Here is a 17256-nt window from a genome sequence, read left to right on the forward strand (position 1 = left end):
TTTCGTGTGGTTGTCTTAGCGCCAACCCAAACGCAGGTTCAAGTTGCTTCATAGCTGGACGCGCGCGGCGGTGGCGGCGTGAAAAAACAGACCGAGAAAAGAAGCACGCGGATCGGCGGGGGAGCACTTACGTTGGAGCGCTTCAAATGGGGCTCCCCGTATAAACAACTTCCCAACCCGGCAGCTCTGAGCCGAGCGCGGCCTTGGAGTGCGCTCCCCCACTCTTTCCGTCCCCCCTCCGGCATTCCTGGCCGATGCGCGCCGCGCAATATCGCCGCGTCTCGCAAACGAGCGCCTCTCCCCCAAAGCATACGAGCGACGCCCATCCTGACATCACATCCCGTTCTGGGCTGCCGGAAAGAACATCGCTGTTGTTCCGGAGCCAGCATTCAAGCTTCGCGCTCTGCAGACGCGCAGTGTCACGCGTCCCACTTCTGCGGTGATCCTTTCCGACCCGGCCAAAGTTTTCGCTCTCCAAGCTTCCGGCGCGTCTCCAGTGCTTCACAAGGTAGGCTCGCTCTGACCTACTCCGATGCGCAGCACGCGTCCGACTCCTTGCTGATTCGGAACGTGCGCGTTATTATACGCGAAGGGTGCGGAATGAACACACAGTGCCTCTGCACGTGCCTTTTGCCTAGTCGTAAGAGGGAACAGCTGTGCGACGTACGTGAAAAAGAAGGGTTCGGCACAGCTCGCTTTCCAGCGCTCTCGGCTGGAGCGATTCGCCGAGTCCTTAGCGCAAGAAGTGGGCGGGGCAGTTTTCCCGAGGTTCGCCGCGCGCACTGCTGTCGACACGATGAGCGAATGAAGAGAACGCGAATTTTATTTTGTAAACATGACGTATCAGTTATCCGAGAAAGAAAGAAAGAAACAAGCAAACAAAAAACGGCCACGGCGGCCGCATTTCAATGGGGGTGAAATGCAAAAACACCCGTAGGGTACTTAGATTTAGGTGCACGTTGAAGAACCCCAGGTGGTCGAAATTTCTGGAGTCCTCCACTGCGGCCTCCCTCATAATCAGAAAGTGGTTTTGGCACGTAAAACATCATAATTTAATTTAATTTAAACAAAAAAAAATACCCTACACTCCGGTGAAACATGTATTCTTTTAACGCAATTACTGCAAAAATCAGCTATGGGCCTCCGACTCTTCGGTCCACTTAAGAGACTCGCACGTGATCCTAAGGATCACCTGAAAAGCTCTTCAAAACAGTACGAGCATACCCAAAACTCTTTTAAAAGACCTTTCTACAGTCTTCTCTTTCATCAGTTGACTTACGTTTCAAACCAACATTATTTTCGATGTAATTTTGTGCTATAGCCGATCAGTAGATTATTCGATGCATTTCATACACCCTTCGCTTCGCATGAGTATACGTAAAACAATTTACACGGTACTATTAATTTGGTTATCCTGCACATTTTCCGATAAGCAATGGTGATTTAACGAACGTGTCAAAACGTTATCTGGTAGCTTGTGGAACGTGAATGAGGCGGAGTGGTTCGAACGCTCGATTTGAGACCCATGATTGCTGGTTTGATCCCAGGTATATTTGCGTGGAAAAGCTGTACGTTACGGCGTTCTGTGTCTGAACGAAAGCTTGTTGAACGAAAGCACAAGCAGTAACTCTTTCCAAGCTGCGTAATAAAACGTGAAAAGAAAAACACAGTGGCATGCGATATGACTACATGCAGGCCATTGCGATGTCGTCTAGCACCACAACCGTTCGCCAAACCACGGTGACGACGTCCGGTTCGTCGCCAGTGGTTGCCCTGTCGGTGAATACAGCGTTCCTGACGAGCATTGGAGGCATTCTGACACTGATTGAGCTGGTAAGGTGAACTTCTCACGTCGTCAGGTTTTGTTACTTCGTTTCGCTCTCATGCATGCGCGTGATCCGCATATCTAACTATCTGTTTTATCTTCCACTCTTTCCACCCTTCGTCATAGATTCTGACGCGGCCATTGACCTGGCGCTATATATAAGAGAACAATGGCAAAACAGTTCTGAATAATTCTGGAAGGCACAGAAAGATTCATGAAAGAATAAAATTGTCATCCACCTGACAGTATCACGAAGCTTTATGAGAAACCCGTATGGGTTTCCTTTGTAGCTTCGTGCTACTCTCAAGTCGATGAAATTTTGTTTCCTGTTGTAAAAGAACAAATGAAAATTAAACGCATCGTTGTAAGATACAACTCAGAGCTGATTTTCGGCAGTGAGTGTGTATCGTAACAACACAAAATCGTACAATGGTCTGCAGAAAAAATTGCTCTCAGCCTTGGAAGTTTGGTGTGCCCTGAGTGGCCACAGGAGCCCCGTCACACGGCCCAAAAGCACAGGTCACGCATGCACCGGTGTAGAAGTTGACAACGACGGCACCAGGCAAAGGGTTGGGAGGCAGACGAACAGTTTAAATTCTGTCGCCTGCGAAGGCCACTGAAAGTAGCTGGTTGATGTTCTCTGCATGAGCGACGGCGATGAACGGTCAGGAGTTGCTCATTCTTCTGTAAAGTAAAGACGGCAGTTAAAGGGCTCCGAAACGTATCCGAAGCCACTGACCTTGTCGGCGAACCAGTAGGCGAACCACTCGTCAGTACCGAACGCTCTTGTTTGAAAACGCCATCAACTGCTGCTTATGAGGAATCCACGCTTTTCGGCTACACGCTGCTACCACCACGTGCGCAGTGCAAAAAGCGCTACACGAGGTGAAATCTGCTGATTGTGCACAACATGAAAGGGAGACGGCGAAGAACAGCGGGATTGCGACTGCATGGGAAAAGTGTGCTAGTAGATGTATCAGAACTGATGTCCATCTTTTATAGACCGATGGACAGCCTCGACCCTTGTGACGGTACGTGCATGACCTTGTTGGTGTCACGACGTGAATGATATTAAGCGACCGAAAAAGCCCGGAGAAGGAGCGCGCCAGTGTGCGTGTGCGTGTGTGCGTGTGCGTGTGCGTGTGTGCGTGTGCGTGTGTGTGTGTGCGTGCGTGTGCGCGCGTGTGTGTGTGCGTGTGTGTGTGTGTGTGTGTGTGTGTGTGTGTGTGTGTGTGTGTGTGTGTGTGTGTGTGTGTGTGTGTGTGTGTGTGTGTGTGTGTGTGTGTGTGTGTGTGTGTGTGTGTGTGTGTGTGTGTGTGTGTGTGTGTGTGTGTGTGTGTGTGTGTGTGTGTGTGTGTGTGTGTGTGTGTGTGTGTGTGTGTGTTTTACTTGTCGGTGTTGATTTAGGGGACTTTTAAGGAAGCCGAACATGGAAGATATTTTCGCAGTGTCCTGGTTCTGCACGTTTGGTCGCAGTAAATGTGGCGCCGACTGATTTGGCATCGGACCCGCCGTGGTTGCTCAGTGGCTATGGTGTTAGGCTGCTGAGCACGAGGTCGCGGGATCGAATCCCGGCCACGGCGGCCGCATTTCGATGGGGGCGAAATGCGAAAACACCCGTGTACTTAGATTTAGGTGCACGTTAAAGAACCCCAGGTGGTCAATATTTCCGGAGTCCTCCACTACGGCGTGCCTCATAATCAGAAAGTGGTTTTGGCACGTAAAACCCCATAATTAAATTTTTTTATTTAATGATTTGGCATCGGGTTTTTGTTGGTTAAGTGTTTATCGTTTCTTTATCTTTTGTCCATGCCCAAGCGTCTGCACCGCAACAACAGTCTAAGTGACAAATCTGACGTTCGTTGCCTTTGGTTTATGTTATGCTAGCAGCAGTACTTGAGATAAGTCTGCGTGCCGTTCTTAATGATTCTTTTTGTATTACTCACCCATTCAAACACTGCATGTGAGAATGATATCGAAATAAAATAATAGCATTAACACGAAGTCGAGAGGTAGTTTTGTTTCGCGAATGAAACGGAAAGTGACGACGCAATTAAACCACAGCGGTCGAGTAATGCTATCAAAACATTATAATAGAACTGGTGACTCATAATGTATCAAGCAATAAACACGACTTCCAATTTGGAAATGTTTTGACAGTACCCTTGCAGTCCTTAACGTGACGCGTCACTGCGTTTCCTCGACACGTAATCAGCACATAGCAACTGCCAATCAAGAGCACAAGTTTTCTTGTCTGGTAAATAACGCATGTACGCTCGCTCGCTCGCTCACTCACTCACTCACTCACTCACTCACTCACTCACTCACTCACTCACTCACTCACTCACTCACTCACTCACTCACTCACTCACTCACTCACTCACTCACTCACTCACTCACTCACTCAATCAATCAATCAATCAATCAATCAATCAATCAATCAATCAATCAATCAATCAATCAATCAATCAATCACTCACTCACTCACTTGCGTAAATGCGTAAATCTGCACATACGTGTATGAGTTAAATTTGACCTGAACTCTGCCGTAAGTACCAAAATCTCGCTGAAGACACTTAGTCGTTGTGTACATCATTGTCCGCACAAGTTTGACTTCTAGCGTGCATTGATAATACGTAGCGAGTCAGCCGCATGCACAGGCAATGACGTGGAGGCCATACAGCTGCAGTACCCTCTGAAAGCCAAAATGAACATGCAAAGAGAAAGAACTGCTTCTTATGTACATTAATAAAGAAATTCGGTGCATATGTTCATTGGGCTTTGCACTCAATGTACCTCCTCCAGAACGCACTTCTCTCCCTTTTCTGTCTTACTTTAATTTTTTTTTCACGGACACATAATCATAATTAAGCCTTCAATACGTTATTGAAGGATTGTGCCATATTTATATCACTTTTCATGATCGAACATGCCGCGAGCAAATAACGGTTGTTGATCAGTTTTTTTCCTCACAGAGAGACAATGGATAAGGTACCGGTCACACAATGTGTGAATGGAAATGCACGAAGATGTACGGGATAAATGAATAATTCAATGAATTTTCATTTTCTTTATCCGCAATATAATTATTCGTACAAATTCACCTTACCATGGTCCATTGCTACGGTTGAGCTTATTTCACAAAATAAAATGAAATTCGGACTGAGAGCTCTTTCTCCGCTCCCTAATGCGTGCCATCCAAAGACTCACTGCGTTTATACGTTACTGTAGAGGTGTATAAATCTATATTTAATGAGAGAACTCGGATTGCGAATGACGTTAGTATAAACGCTCTTAGCAAATTCGCTTCGAAGTTCGCTCTAAGTCTACGAATGGCTTCATTTTCACTGGGCAAGACAAGGAAGAACGCCGATTACCAACTGTGACAGTCAGCTGATAATCAGCGATCTGTCTTGTTTTGTCTATTTAGTTGTCCCGCTTTGAACTGCAAAATATCACAATGTCAAACCAGCTAGTTCAACCACGCACTATTGCCGATTACAGATCCTGGGTATCATCGTGTTCAGCCTGTGCTACACCTACACCGGTTACAGCTCGGGCATCTTCCTCCTGCTCATCTCGTTCACGTACTGGCTCATCTCCTTCTACATTCTGCTGTCCGCCTTCTTGTCGGCGTCGGGGACGCTGCTGCCTAGCACCTTCTTTGTAAGTTTTTAGCACGGCCTTGGTAGGCAGTGCAATTTCATCGTAACGCTTTTGAAGCTCTTCACGATGTGAAGCGACGACAGCTCTCCCATGCAATTATGTACACAGGCGTTGCGGGGAATTTCATCCAATGAAGAAGCAGAAAAACAGCGATAAAAAGAAACAGCCCTAGTAGGGCTAATGAAGCACGAAAACATAGACGCTGTGGTAACAACCGACACTATAACTTATTTTCACGCTATGGCCTTTTATATAGCGAGTAAGTACAAAAAGAAAAAAGATGCTTCGGTCTGTGAGTGTTGTGTTTTCTAGTTCCATTATTGAACTGGAGCGTCAGTTATTCTTTCTAGAAAAGCAGTGTTACTCGCTTGGACTGCGAATATATATATATATATATATATATATATATATATATATATATATATATATATATATATATATATATATATATATATATATATATATAAACGTGCTTCATATAAACACAACAGTCCTGCGTTTCTGTTCGATTCTTAACTTTGAGCAGATGAGAGAACACAGCAATTGTTACCTGGCATCCACATAATTTCGCTTGTTTACTCTCCTGAAATTATGACGTAATAGATAAGAGTGAATGTAAGCGACTCTCAACGGGAGCCTTTCACAGAAATAACAGAGGCAGTATCAACAAGGTAGAGCAAGGTAGAGTGCTCTTTAATAAAAACTGGAGAGGTTCGCCCATTAGTGCGCGTTGCGTACTATGCTCGATATGAAAACAACGGTAAATAAAGTTACACGTGCAGGATGACCCACAGACACACAACACACAAAAAGCACAAATTAACGCCAAACATGCAAAACTAATTAAAGTGTCTAACTGAGACCAGTGTCTCGCAGGAACGTTAAAACCGCCTTCGTAGCGCGGGATGCACAGACGGTAAAAGTCCGTCGTGCAAGTTTCTCTCCTACCTCGAGGTTAGATCTACGACGGATGCATACGTATGTTCAGTGCTTGCTTTAGGGCTGTCCCCTGGAATGTGAGAAGGCTCAAAGAGCAGATTTAATGGTCTATGTCCTCTCGTTCGTTGCACAAAGGGCATAGTGGCGATCCTATCCACTTAATTTGAAACAAAAAGCATTTTGAAGGCTCGAGCCACAGGAGTATCTACGTTATGGGTAGCCAACCGGATCTTGACTGGTTAACAACACTGCCTTCTATCTATCTATCTATCTATCTATCTATCTATCTATCTATATATATATATATATATATATATATATATGCATACATACATACATACATACTTACACAGCTGGCAACAAATACCCTGTGCTATTTCGTTGGACTGTGCATTATTGAATTATATTATGTATCGGAAGGATGTATCGTTTGGCGCAGTAGCGATATATCTATAGCATGTCATGCTGTGAAGTTATAATTGAAACGTTTGAATGCACGATGAAGGGTACTTGTAAAAGATTATCATAGATTTAACGGGATGTACAATTTTCTGCATAACTGAAAATTGGCTCGAATGAACACTAGAGCGAGTGAGTGAGTGAAAACTTTATTGAGCTCTAGTAATTGTGTTTTTCTGCGGCTCGGCGGATTCTTCAGGGGAGTCTTCCTCCTTGTGCCTTGCCCGGAGATCTTCACCCGCTGCTTCGTCTGTCCTCTATCGCAATGGTCGGCTGCCTTCAGTCCAGGGCTCCGCTGGCCTCTGCTGTCCGTCGTGCACGCCGCACTAGGCCTAGCTGGTCTTCGCAGCGGTCGCTGGGCAGTAGTTCCTCCCATTGCTCCGCACTTGGGTGTGATATGACTGGGGCTACGTCAGTTTGTTGACATGTCCATGTTGTGTGGTATAATGTTTGTTTCTCATTGCACCATGGACATTTGTTCTTATATAGTGTGGGGTGCATTTTACTTAGCATGTTAAGGTTAGGGTACGACCCTGTTTGTAGTTGTCTCCATGCGACAGCTTCTTCCCTGCTAAGGGACTTCTGCGGCGGGGGTACCGCTTCCTGCTGCCTTTGTAATAATCTAAAATGGCCGAGTACTGTCGGGGTACAGGCGTGGGCTCCTCGAGGCTGTCGACATTGGACGCTCGGTAATTAGTGTACTCTCGAGCTATCCTGTCCGCCTCTCGGTTCCCTGCCACCCCCGTGTGTCCCGGTATCTATACGATCATGTGTGTGATCGCTTCATGCGGTCCTGTGCCTGTTTGTTGTTGTGTTTCACAGTCTACTGAGCAGAGTATGCGGAGTGCTCGGTTACTAATTCTGCCATGCAAGTAGTTGCGGCAGGCTGTTTGCGAGTCCGAGAGTATAGTTAGCGACGGTCCGATCGGACAGCCCTCCGCCGCCGCTAGAGCAACGGGCACTCGAGTCGACAATCCTTACTACTGCATTTTTGCTTCCCCTTTGTCTGGTGTACCATGGCTGCGTCCACATACACCGTTGTCTTTTGGGGAGCGTAAGTTTTCTCGAGGTATTCAGCCCTTGCTCCCCTGCGACTTTTATGGAGGTTGGGGTCCATGTTCCTTGAATTTGGTGTTATTTTAAGCATGCTGCGGTACTCGTCAGGGATAGCTGCGGTCCTCGATATTTCCCGTATCTGCTCAACGTAGTCCAGTCTCTAGAGGAGAGCTCGGCTTGTGGCTGTATGCTATAGTCTGCACATTTGGGCTGTGAGTTGTGCTTCTCTTAGCTCTGCGAACGTGTTCTGCAGTCTCAGGGCTAGGTGTTTTTTGGTTGAGGTGTTTTGAGGTAGTCGGAGCACAGTTTTGTACGTCTTGCGTATATCGAATCTGCCTGTTCGATTTCGCTCTTGATGTGGCTGTAGTACGGGAGGCTCTATGCTATTCGGCTGACCACCAGACTTCTAACTGGCTTGAGTGTGTCTTCTTCTCGCAAGCCATTGTATCTGTTTGAGACTCGCGTGATCATGCGTGCAACTGTTGCGTGTGTTGTAGCCTTTAGTAGCGTAAGGTTGTGGGAACAGCACTGGTTTGACTGTAGCCACATCCCTAGAATTCGTATGATTGTCTTTTCAGGTATCGGTGTTCCTACCAGGTAGACTTTAAGCCGCAGCTCTTCACTGGTCGGGACCATTCTGCTTTGTTTACCTCTCCATACTCGTAAGAGCTCCTATTTTTCGGTCGAGCACGCTAGTCCTATTTATTTAACGTAGTCTTCTACACAGGTGGCCGTTTTCTGTAGCTTCTCTTCTTTTTCGCTGAGTGAGCCCGTGGTGGTCCATATGGTGATGTCGTCGGCATAAGTTGCGTGTTGTATGCCGCCAATTTTCCATAGTCTTCGTGCCAGTCCGATCATTGCCACGTTGAATAGCGTGGGCGAGATGACCAACTCTTGTGGTGTCCCCTTGTTAGGTGTTTGACACTTCTCCGACCGAAGTTCTCCCATGCCTATGGTTGCCGTTCTGTTTGACAGGAAAGCCTTGACGTAGCCCTGAATCCTTCGTCCGCAGTTCAGGTCGTCCAAAGTCGTGAGAATTGCTTCGTGGCTTACATTGTCGAATGCTCTTTTGATGTTTAGAGCCATTATTACGTTTTCTCCGTACCTGGGAACGTTCAGGAGTACTTATTCACATATTTGGATGAGTACGTCCTGTGTTGATAGCTTAGGTCTGAAGCCGAACATTGTGTGGGGAACTAGTTCGTTATATTCCACATAATTTTGTAGCCTTTGGATTACTACTCGCTCATACAGCTTCCCCAGGCATGATGTGAGCGAGACTGGTCTGAGGTTTTCTATTTTGAGTTTCTTGCCTGGCTCAGGTATCGTTACCACTCCGGCATGTTTCCACTCCTCCGAGACTGTTTCTACTTCCTAATGTTTGTTGATGAATTCAGTTAATTCAGTAAACATTTCATCACTGAGGTTGCGGATTAGCGCGTTGTTTATCTTATCCGCACCTGCAGCTGGGTTCTTGGTGGTGTTTCCTATGACTGCGTAGACCTCTTCTCTCATTATGGGTCTGTCCAGCTTAGCATTCTCGTCTCCCCGGTACGTCCCTGTGTAGCTTGGCAGGTTCGTATTGCCAAAGCACCTGATTCGCACCTTCTCTCAGAGTTCTGAGTCCGGTCCCTCGTATTGGAGGATTAGCCGGTATATAGCTTTGTTGTTCTCTGACTTGGTTTTGGTAGGGTAGATGAGTGCTCTTAGGAGAGCACTCATTGGAAAATTATTTTGATGATTTGCAATGTAGAAGTAGCTTTCTATGCACTATAATGCCCAAACATAGCTTGATTCAGTCCTGCATTTTATTCGAAAATATATTCACATTGGTGAATGCCTAAAATAGTATACATTTGGCTATGCAAAGGCGTGACATCAAGAAAATGCATTAAAAGTATGCCCTTCTTGTGAGTCCTGTCGGTGTCAAAACTCGTTTTAAAGAGTCTTTCACATCATAAACAAGCATAAATGAGATGATGGTACACAGAACGATCATTTAAGAAAGGAGTAAACATAAAAAACGACAACACATTATGCAGAAATCATCATATAGATAATTCTAAAACAATTAATGGGAACTATTTAATTAATACGGAACTAGTATGGTCCCTCAATGAAATGTTTGGTGAAGTAATATAAGAAAGAGTTCTGTCACCAGGCGTGAACGGGAACACCGCATTACTATAAACGGTACAATTTGAAATGTTCTGCTGTGGTCCCTTGTCTAATGTGCTGTTATTGAACTATTATGCAAAATTCAACTAGCCCGAATTTTCATTTTAGTAAACGAAAGAAAAATGCAAATGAGATAAATGGTGGCCTTGGTACCATTTACTCGTGGGCCAATATAAACCAGTTAAAATGTTGTTTTGCTATGCATCTGAGTGTCCTTGCGTTGTTTGACGAAACCTTCTATTTTTATCGCTGGCATGAGTCAAACGACTAACGTCACGCAATCAACAATCATTTAGATTTTATTGCGCGCCGCAGATTATTCTCCACTTTGAAGCTAGCGCAATGGCAGCTCGTGCGAGGCAGTAGCATTGGAGTGGCGCGTCTCAAGACATAAAGGGAAGTTGGCAAGGCGCCCGAAAGGTGCACGCATATATAAGTACAAGCGTTGTTGCCTAGCAGTTGGAAAATACCATTCTTGTTCACGCCATGCTGACAGTGACATGCGAGCTCTTGGCGCTGCCACCCCTACACGTAGTCTAGCTTCTATCTTATATCAGTTGCGGCAAGCGCCTCGAGCATTGCAAGCTGACGGCAGAAGCCGGGGAGCCGTTGACCTCTGGCTCAAAGTGTGCCGGTTCGGCATCCGCTGACAGCTGCAAGGTTTACGAGGCTGCCTTTACGTTTACTTGTTCTACATGCTTGCTTACAAATATATATGGAGCATCTGGGCGCTGGGTTTTCTGTGAAGAATACAGGAATCCTGGTGCGATCCTGCGCAGGGTCAGGGCAACACGCTGAGCACCTTCCCTTGAGTGCCTTAAGGGATCGTATTACGTACTGCTAGAAAGTACTAATCGACAAGTTGCGTGCTCTGCTGTCTTTCGAAAAGCGACTTCTAGGGTGCAAGTGCGGTGCAGGTTTGTGCAATGAGGGCATCAGGTGCTTTTTCAACGATTCCAAAATCACCTAAACACATTAGACGTGTGTTGTGAGGTCTAGATATTTCTCATTTTCCTTATATACACGTGTATAGCCTGTAATGTGGAAGGTGCGTATTCACTTGAGCCCTAATTGTACTTGGGCTCGTGCCACTACTGCTCTGTGACCTGCTGTGCTGCGCAGTGCGAGTGTCGTAACTGTACCTGTAATTGGCGAAGACTTGTTCTTACACCGCAGTCACACAGGGCGCTATCGATCATGATCGATCTCAATTGGGCTGGATCACGATCGAAATTGCCCTTGGTGTACTAGATGCGCGTGATGTACCCTTTTCAAATGCTGTTACCTTTGAACAACTCACTACGAGGAAAACGAGAAGGAATCGCGCAACATTTACTTAGAGTAGTGCAGTTTCTTTTTCTTTTTTTTCCACACAGTGTCCTAATAAAGGAAGAGTCTTCTTCAACGCTAACGTCCCCTGAACGAGTGTTTCGATATTAAGATGGGCTGAGCTGCAGCGAGTAATAGGAAGTCAGGTAGTGCGCATACGATGTAGGCATCTTATGAGGAGCTTCATCATTCCGGGTGATAAAGGGAACGTTCAAGATCGAAATAGGCCACGAGCCATCGCTGCACCCTGTCATTGCGTCGCACGGACCCCCCTTGCGCATACCGCCAGCTGTTTTATACATAGCCGCAGGCCACGATGATAACGTTTGTGACGCAAACTAGAGGGTAAACGACTACGTACGGTTATTTCGTGTTGTATAAAATAATAATAAAAAAAAACGTTCAGTAGTCAGTGAAACACATTTTTATTCGGAAAATGGTTTCGCAGAGCGCACACGTAATCAGACCACATGATAGCCGTGATTGCTGAGCAGTGCTACGGTGTTAGTTTCTATTCGCTATTTCGTCTTTCTTGCAGCAATTCAGCCGATGTCGCCGAGTCGGAATGGCACCGGCGCCTTCGTGTGCGTGACCAGCCGCGGTAGCTTAGGAGCCAAGACGTTGCACTGCGGAGCTCGAACTTGCCGGTTCGATCTCTCGGTCGTGGTGGCCGCATTTCAATGGAGGCGAGAGAAAAAAACAGGACGTTCTTAGATTTAGGTGCACTTAAAGGGCCTCAGATGATCAAAATTAATCCGGACGTACCTATTATGGCGTCCCTCATAATCGTATCGTGGTTTTGGCACGTGAAACCCAAGAATTCTTTTTTTTTCGTATTCTTGATCCTTAGCGCTTACCGATAATAGCGCTTACCCGCTACGGGGTTGGCCAGTAAGCAAGCAGTTCTAACTTTGTTTAATTTTAGTGAATAATAAATTAACCAGCAAGTACTTCGAATAATAAAGTACGTGTGTGCATGTATGCTAGTGAGGCATAAATATTTTTTCCGACGTTAACAGAATCTTGTTGTTGAACGTGAGCGTTATTTCACATCCATACGTGGGTGTGTCATCGTTTCTTTTGAAACTGCTTTTTGCTTTTCATTCGCTTTCGTTGCTATAGTAGAGCGAAAATAAATGACATCATTCGTAAATATATCTATAAATAACGTTTAATTATAAGGATTTCTAGTACATCTATTTCTAGCGTTGCAGAATTAGATAAAAATGGCATATATGTGACGGAAGAATAAAACGCGTTTCGTTGCAGGATTCACTCATTCGGTTCGGTCTGCCGTAGTGCACGACCTTAACACTGTTTGTGTGCTCGAAAGACGAAGATTGATTTATTCATTCTATGACGTTTAGACATCCAGAATGCTATCTACAGATCTCTAGCCGCGTGCGTGCCGCAGGCCAAACAGCTTAGCATGCCAGCAGGTGCTACGCACTAGACGCACAGTGTACCGGACTCGGGGCTGCATGGCTTGCGTATTCACCTGTCTGGCTCTGCGACAAGCTGTGTCTCCCGATCCGCTAAGCTGAAACATCGCTGTCTGTGTTTTGCGCTAGTTTACTCCAACGTTCTAAGCAGCAGTGTGGACGGCAGTTCTTGAGGCATGTGTTACACAAAAAATAGCGAGAAAGCGAGAGAGAGAGGGAGAGAGAGATGCATGGAACATAGTACGTGAATGGTGTTGACGTACCAGGGCCCGGTATCATTATGTTTTCTTCTTTTTTTTCTTTTTTTCTTTCTTTTTTTTTTCTCGCTTGAGCGCTAGCAAATAAGACACATTGTAAATCTGTACTGACAACGCACATTGTAAATGAGAGACATGCGAAGTGTTCAAGTTTCACGTTTTGTGTACGTTCGCGATGAAGCACTTCGTGAGAATGTGCGGGAAGGTTAGCCGGTTAAATTAAATTCTGGGGTTTCACGGGCCAAAACCAAGATATTACGAGGCACGCCGGATTAATTTTCATCATCTGCGGTTCTTGACCCGCCGTGGTTGCTCAGTGGCTATGGTGTTAGGCTGCTGAGCACGAGGTCGCGGGATCGGATCCCGGCCACGGCGGCCGCATTTCGATGGGGGCGAAATGCGAAAACACCCGTGTACTTAGATTTAGGTGCACGTTAAAGAACCCCAGGTGGTCGAAATTTCCGGAGTCCCCCACTACGGCGTGCCTCATAATCAGAAAGTGGTTTTGGCACGTAAAACCCCATCATTTAATTTTTTTCATCTGCGGTTTTTAAAGTGCCCTTCGTGCACAGTGCACGAACAACGTTTTTGCATTCCGCGCCATCAGAACGCAGCCGCCGCAGCCGGAATCGATCTCGTCCCACTCAGCGCAATGCCATATAGCCACTGAGCTGCTGCGGCGGCTCCATTAGCTGGTTGAACGTTATCATGTCACACAGCGCGCACAAACCCCTCATGTTGCATGCATGCGTGTGTGTGTGTGTCCCAACTCGCCCAAGCATGCATCCTGATTACCGAACGGGACATTTATTTCTGCTATGTACGTCATCTTCTTACAGGCACATTTCTTCTGCAACAATGTGCCACCACTTACAAATGCCAACGTTTTCTGACGTTGCTGTATTAAAAAAAAAAAAAAAAAACAGTGAAGTAGATGGGCGGCTGCTCGTTAATTTGTCCTGGTATGACGTGCGATCCTCCCTCCTTGTTTCAGTATTTCCTGTTCCACGTGTTCGGAACGCTGCTGTACGCCGCCGGCGGCATCGCTGTATTGGCTCATGTTACCAGATTCAGCCACTCAGGTGCCATTGCTTCGGGGGTAAGAAAACTTTATTAACACGTCATTTTGTAAAGGTTCTCTTCTTCCTTGTTGCCATTTGTCGCCGGTATCGACCGCTCGGTGAGATGGATGATAAGAAATAAATAAAACCGAAGAAAATAATGGACTGAGTGGACCCAGTTTGCATTTTAAGAAGACCCATGAATGCAGGAAAGCATAGGGCGTCCTTCCTGTCCTTGTCCGTAGAACACACAACACTTGGAAAAGTAATTATTGGTGAAATTACCGTTAATAAAGGGAGACAATGGTTAGAATTTTGTCCTGAATGAGAAAAGAGAAAATATGAATATTAAAACAAACGGAACGGTTTTCATTTTGTCGACGGGTCCCGAGCACGCACTGTTTAATACCCTTGCCACACCAACTAGGTGCTCTTAACAATCGGCCAGAATTTGTTTGTTTTCTCTGTCGCGTGGGAGTGTATGAATACTACCATACATGTATGTACAGCAGTCTCGACAGTCGACATTAACTTCCCTGCAAATGTGCGTTTTTTTTTCTTTTTGTTGTTGTAATATATCGTGTAGCAGCAGTATTGCAGCGTGAATTTGACGCATGGTTATATTTAAGAACTTGTTTGGGAAAGAAAAAGAAAGTGATTGCATTTCCATTGCCTAAAATGAGAACATTATTCTTACTAGCGATAAAGAGGTCGAGAAAGACGTAGCGGGGAATAAATTCAAAGGAAAAAAAGGTGGGGGGGGGGGGGGCGGAAACCCCAGTGGTTGCGCTGGTAAGGCGCACTGCTTGACGTCTAGGCCACTGTCTGCGACAGATTCGTGCACTAGATGCACCACGACTGCAACAGGTGCACTATTGCGTCTGTGCCATGGCGTCCATTTGCATGCTACGATGCCGGTATGCTCACTGGGATCCCCCTGCCACTAGATTTCCGAGAACAGTGCGAAATTTCGAACTACGAGTACGGTGTTCGTGCCTGCCGGCTCTGTCGTGATTTCATGTGATTTGATTTTATGCAAGAAGGAGATGCTCTTCCTTCTCGCAACGCGCGTGGCGCGTGACATCGGAGGACAAAGACGCGCAAATTTATGTAATACGTACTGACAACGACGGAGATTATTACGGCCCAACCCACGTGTAGAGGAAAACGGAAAAGAGCCGGATACGCTTTGAAAACGACAACAACACGTGTCCCGGTCTCTGCTCAGGAAGAAGTGATAGCCCGCGGAGCCCGTTCAGCTGCCGGAATCGTTTGTTTAAATCTGCACTCCTGTGCTGACATCTCTCTCTGCATATTGCCTGACACGATTAAGAAGGAAATGGGAACCAAGATGCTCGCAGTATTTTATGCTTACAGCTAATACCGAGGGTGGAATGGGTGGTTGGTTAAACCATTTGAAAGACCATAAATGCAAAGAAATGAAAAAATCAAACACATTAGCCACATGTCTTATTTTCTTATTGTTGGTTTACAGGCTCTGGGACTGATAGCGGCCATCTGCCACGTGGTGCACGTGGCGTTCATCTACAAGGGACCCAAGCTGTAGTCATAAGAGAACTTAAGTGCTGCTGAACGGGCGTTGAATCACGCACATTGAGCCCAGTCTACTTTGCGTTGTGATGGGCGTATGATTACTCCACTGCCATAAAGTTTATTTCGCGGATATGTTTCATGGTGCCTTAGACAAAGCAGCTTTACTTACGTTGTGAAATAAAGTTGTTTGTTGAATAGATACGGATTACTAAGGTGACATATTCATGTGATCCTGCGTAGGAAAGCTTAAGAAGAAAGTGAAATATATATTTGTTGAAACCATACGACAGCTGCTCTGTGCCAAAGTTGCGCGCCGTGTCTGTGCGCGTTTCTAGTTAAAGATACATTAAATATAAAAGAAACTGAGAAAATTGATTTGCCTTAAACAAATGTTTCTCCTGATTAGCCACATTGCCCTGCCCCGATAAGCAAGAAGTGGTCTGTACGCAACATAATGGACCCGAACTTTAATGTAACTTAGGTGAAAGTGAACTTGAAACTAAGCCGACGAGAACCAAGGGATTTCAACGGGAAGCGTTTGTCATCAAGGTTGATAGGATTCAGGTCTTAGAGCTATGGACGCTGCGAAAGGTAGCAACAGGAGTCATAGGACACTACATGACCACACTATATTTAGGCCAGCCTGTTTTTGCTTACTTAGGCAGGGTCAATATTTGAATCCTTAGGTCACGGGTGATGAAACTCAAGTACAGATTGTAGAGACCCTATATACTACATGCCGTTTCTGTGCGGCATTGTTTAAAGCCATTTGTATGTTGCATGGCCTAACTAAAGAAAGGGAGCGAAAGAGTGAGAAAAAAGGTGTGACTGGTTGTTACAGGAAGTGCGCTATGCTCTAGCTAACGTTAACGGCTTTTCACTATTTTGGAACTTAATAATCAAACCATTATTTTCTTGCTGACGGTGGTGGTGGTGTCGTCATTGTGATTGCTTTGAAAATACCACCCATGAGAATGCCTCCTCTGTGAGAATTTTCTATGGAAGAGACAGTAAAATGTTGTTTGATTATTAAACTGTTAGTTATATAGCGGAACGAAGTGTCATGAACAGATGAAAACCATTGTGGTCCTTGAAGCGCAGTCAGGAAGCGCAAGAACCATGACGGTGCCGTCACCAGGTCTGGTGTACTTTTCGCAAAACCTGAATAAAGATCACGAAATTGAACCTTGTGTGCCTGACAGTTCCATTGAGCCCCTGTTCGTGATGTGGACGCACAATGAATTTCTAGGTCTTTTGGAATACCGCCTCGTCAAAACGAACCATGGTAACAACAACACGAAAATCGCAAGAATTAAAGGCTGTATATATCGACATAAGCATACTTATTCCCGATTCTCTTTAATTATTTCGATCGGCGGTGGTCGTTGCTGTCATTAACACTCATATGAATATAAGCGCAGCTATGTTAGTGCTATGCGCACCCTTCCATTTATTTAATAATATGGCACGAGCGTCGACCGGAGTAAAGT

General features: G+C 45.6%; 1 protein-coding gene across 1 annotated transcript; it reads left to right on the top strand.

Moving 5' to 3' along the window:
- The first annotated feature begins 288 nt into the window (after positions 1–288).
- On the top strand, positions 289–16951 carry LOC126547078 (uncharacterized). The gene is made up of 5 exons (XM_050194929.3): positions 289–508; positions 1696–1833; positions 5330–5491; positions 14146–14250; positions 15708–16951. The coding sequence occupies exons 2-5, from the start codon at positions 1705–1707 to the stop codon at positions 15777–15779; spliced, it is 468 nt and encodes a 155-aa protein (XP_050050886.1). The 5' UTR covers positions 289–508; positions 1696–1704; the 3' UTR covers positions 15780–16951.
- The last annotated feature ends 305 nt before the right edge of the window (positions 16952–17256 follow it).

Source organism: Dermacentor andersoni, chromosome 1 (genome assembly GCF_023375885.2).
Source record: "Dermacentor andersoni chromosome 1, qqDerAnde1_hic_scaffold, whole genome shotgun sequence".
Taxonomy (NCBI): domain Eukaryota; kingdom Metazoa; phylum Arthropoda; class Arachnida; order Ixodida; family Ixodidae; genus Dermacentor; species Dermacentor andersoni.

Excerpts from the sequence above, each read along its gene's own strand:
- LOC126547078 (XM_050194929.3), top strand. The coding sequence starts at position 1,705 with ATGTCGTCTAGCACCACAACCGTTCGCCAAACCACGGTGACGACGTCC. Across the intron at positions 5,492-14,145 it reads TGCTGCCTAGCACCTTCTTT|TATTTCCTGTTCCACGTGTT; the intron begins GTAAGTTTTTAG and ends TCCTTGTTTCAG. Across the intron at positions 14,251-15,707 it reads CAGGTGCCATTGCTTCGGGG|GCTCTGGGACTGATAGCGGC; the intron begins GTAAGAAAACTT and ends GTTGGTTTACAG.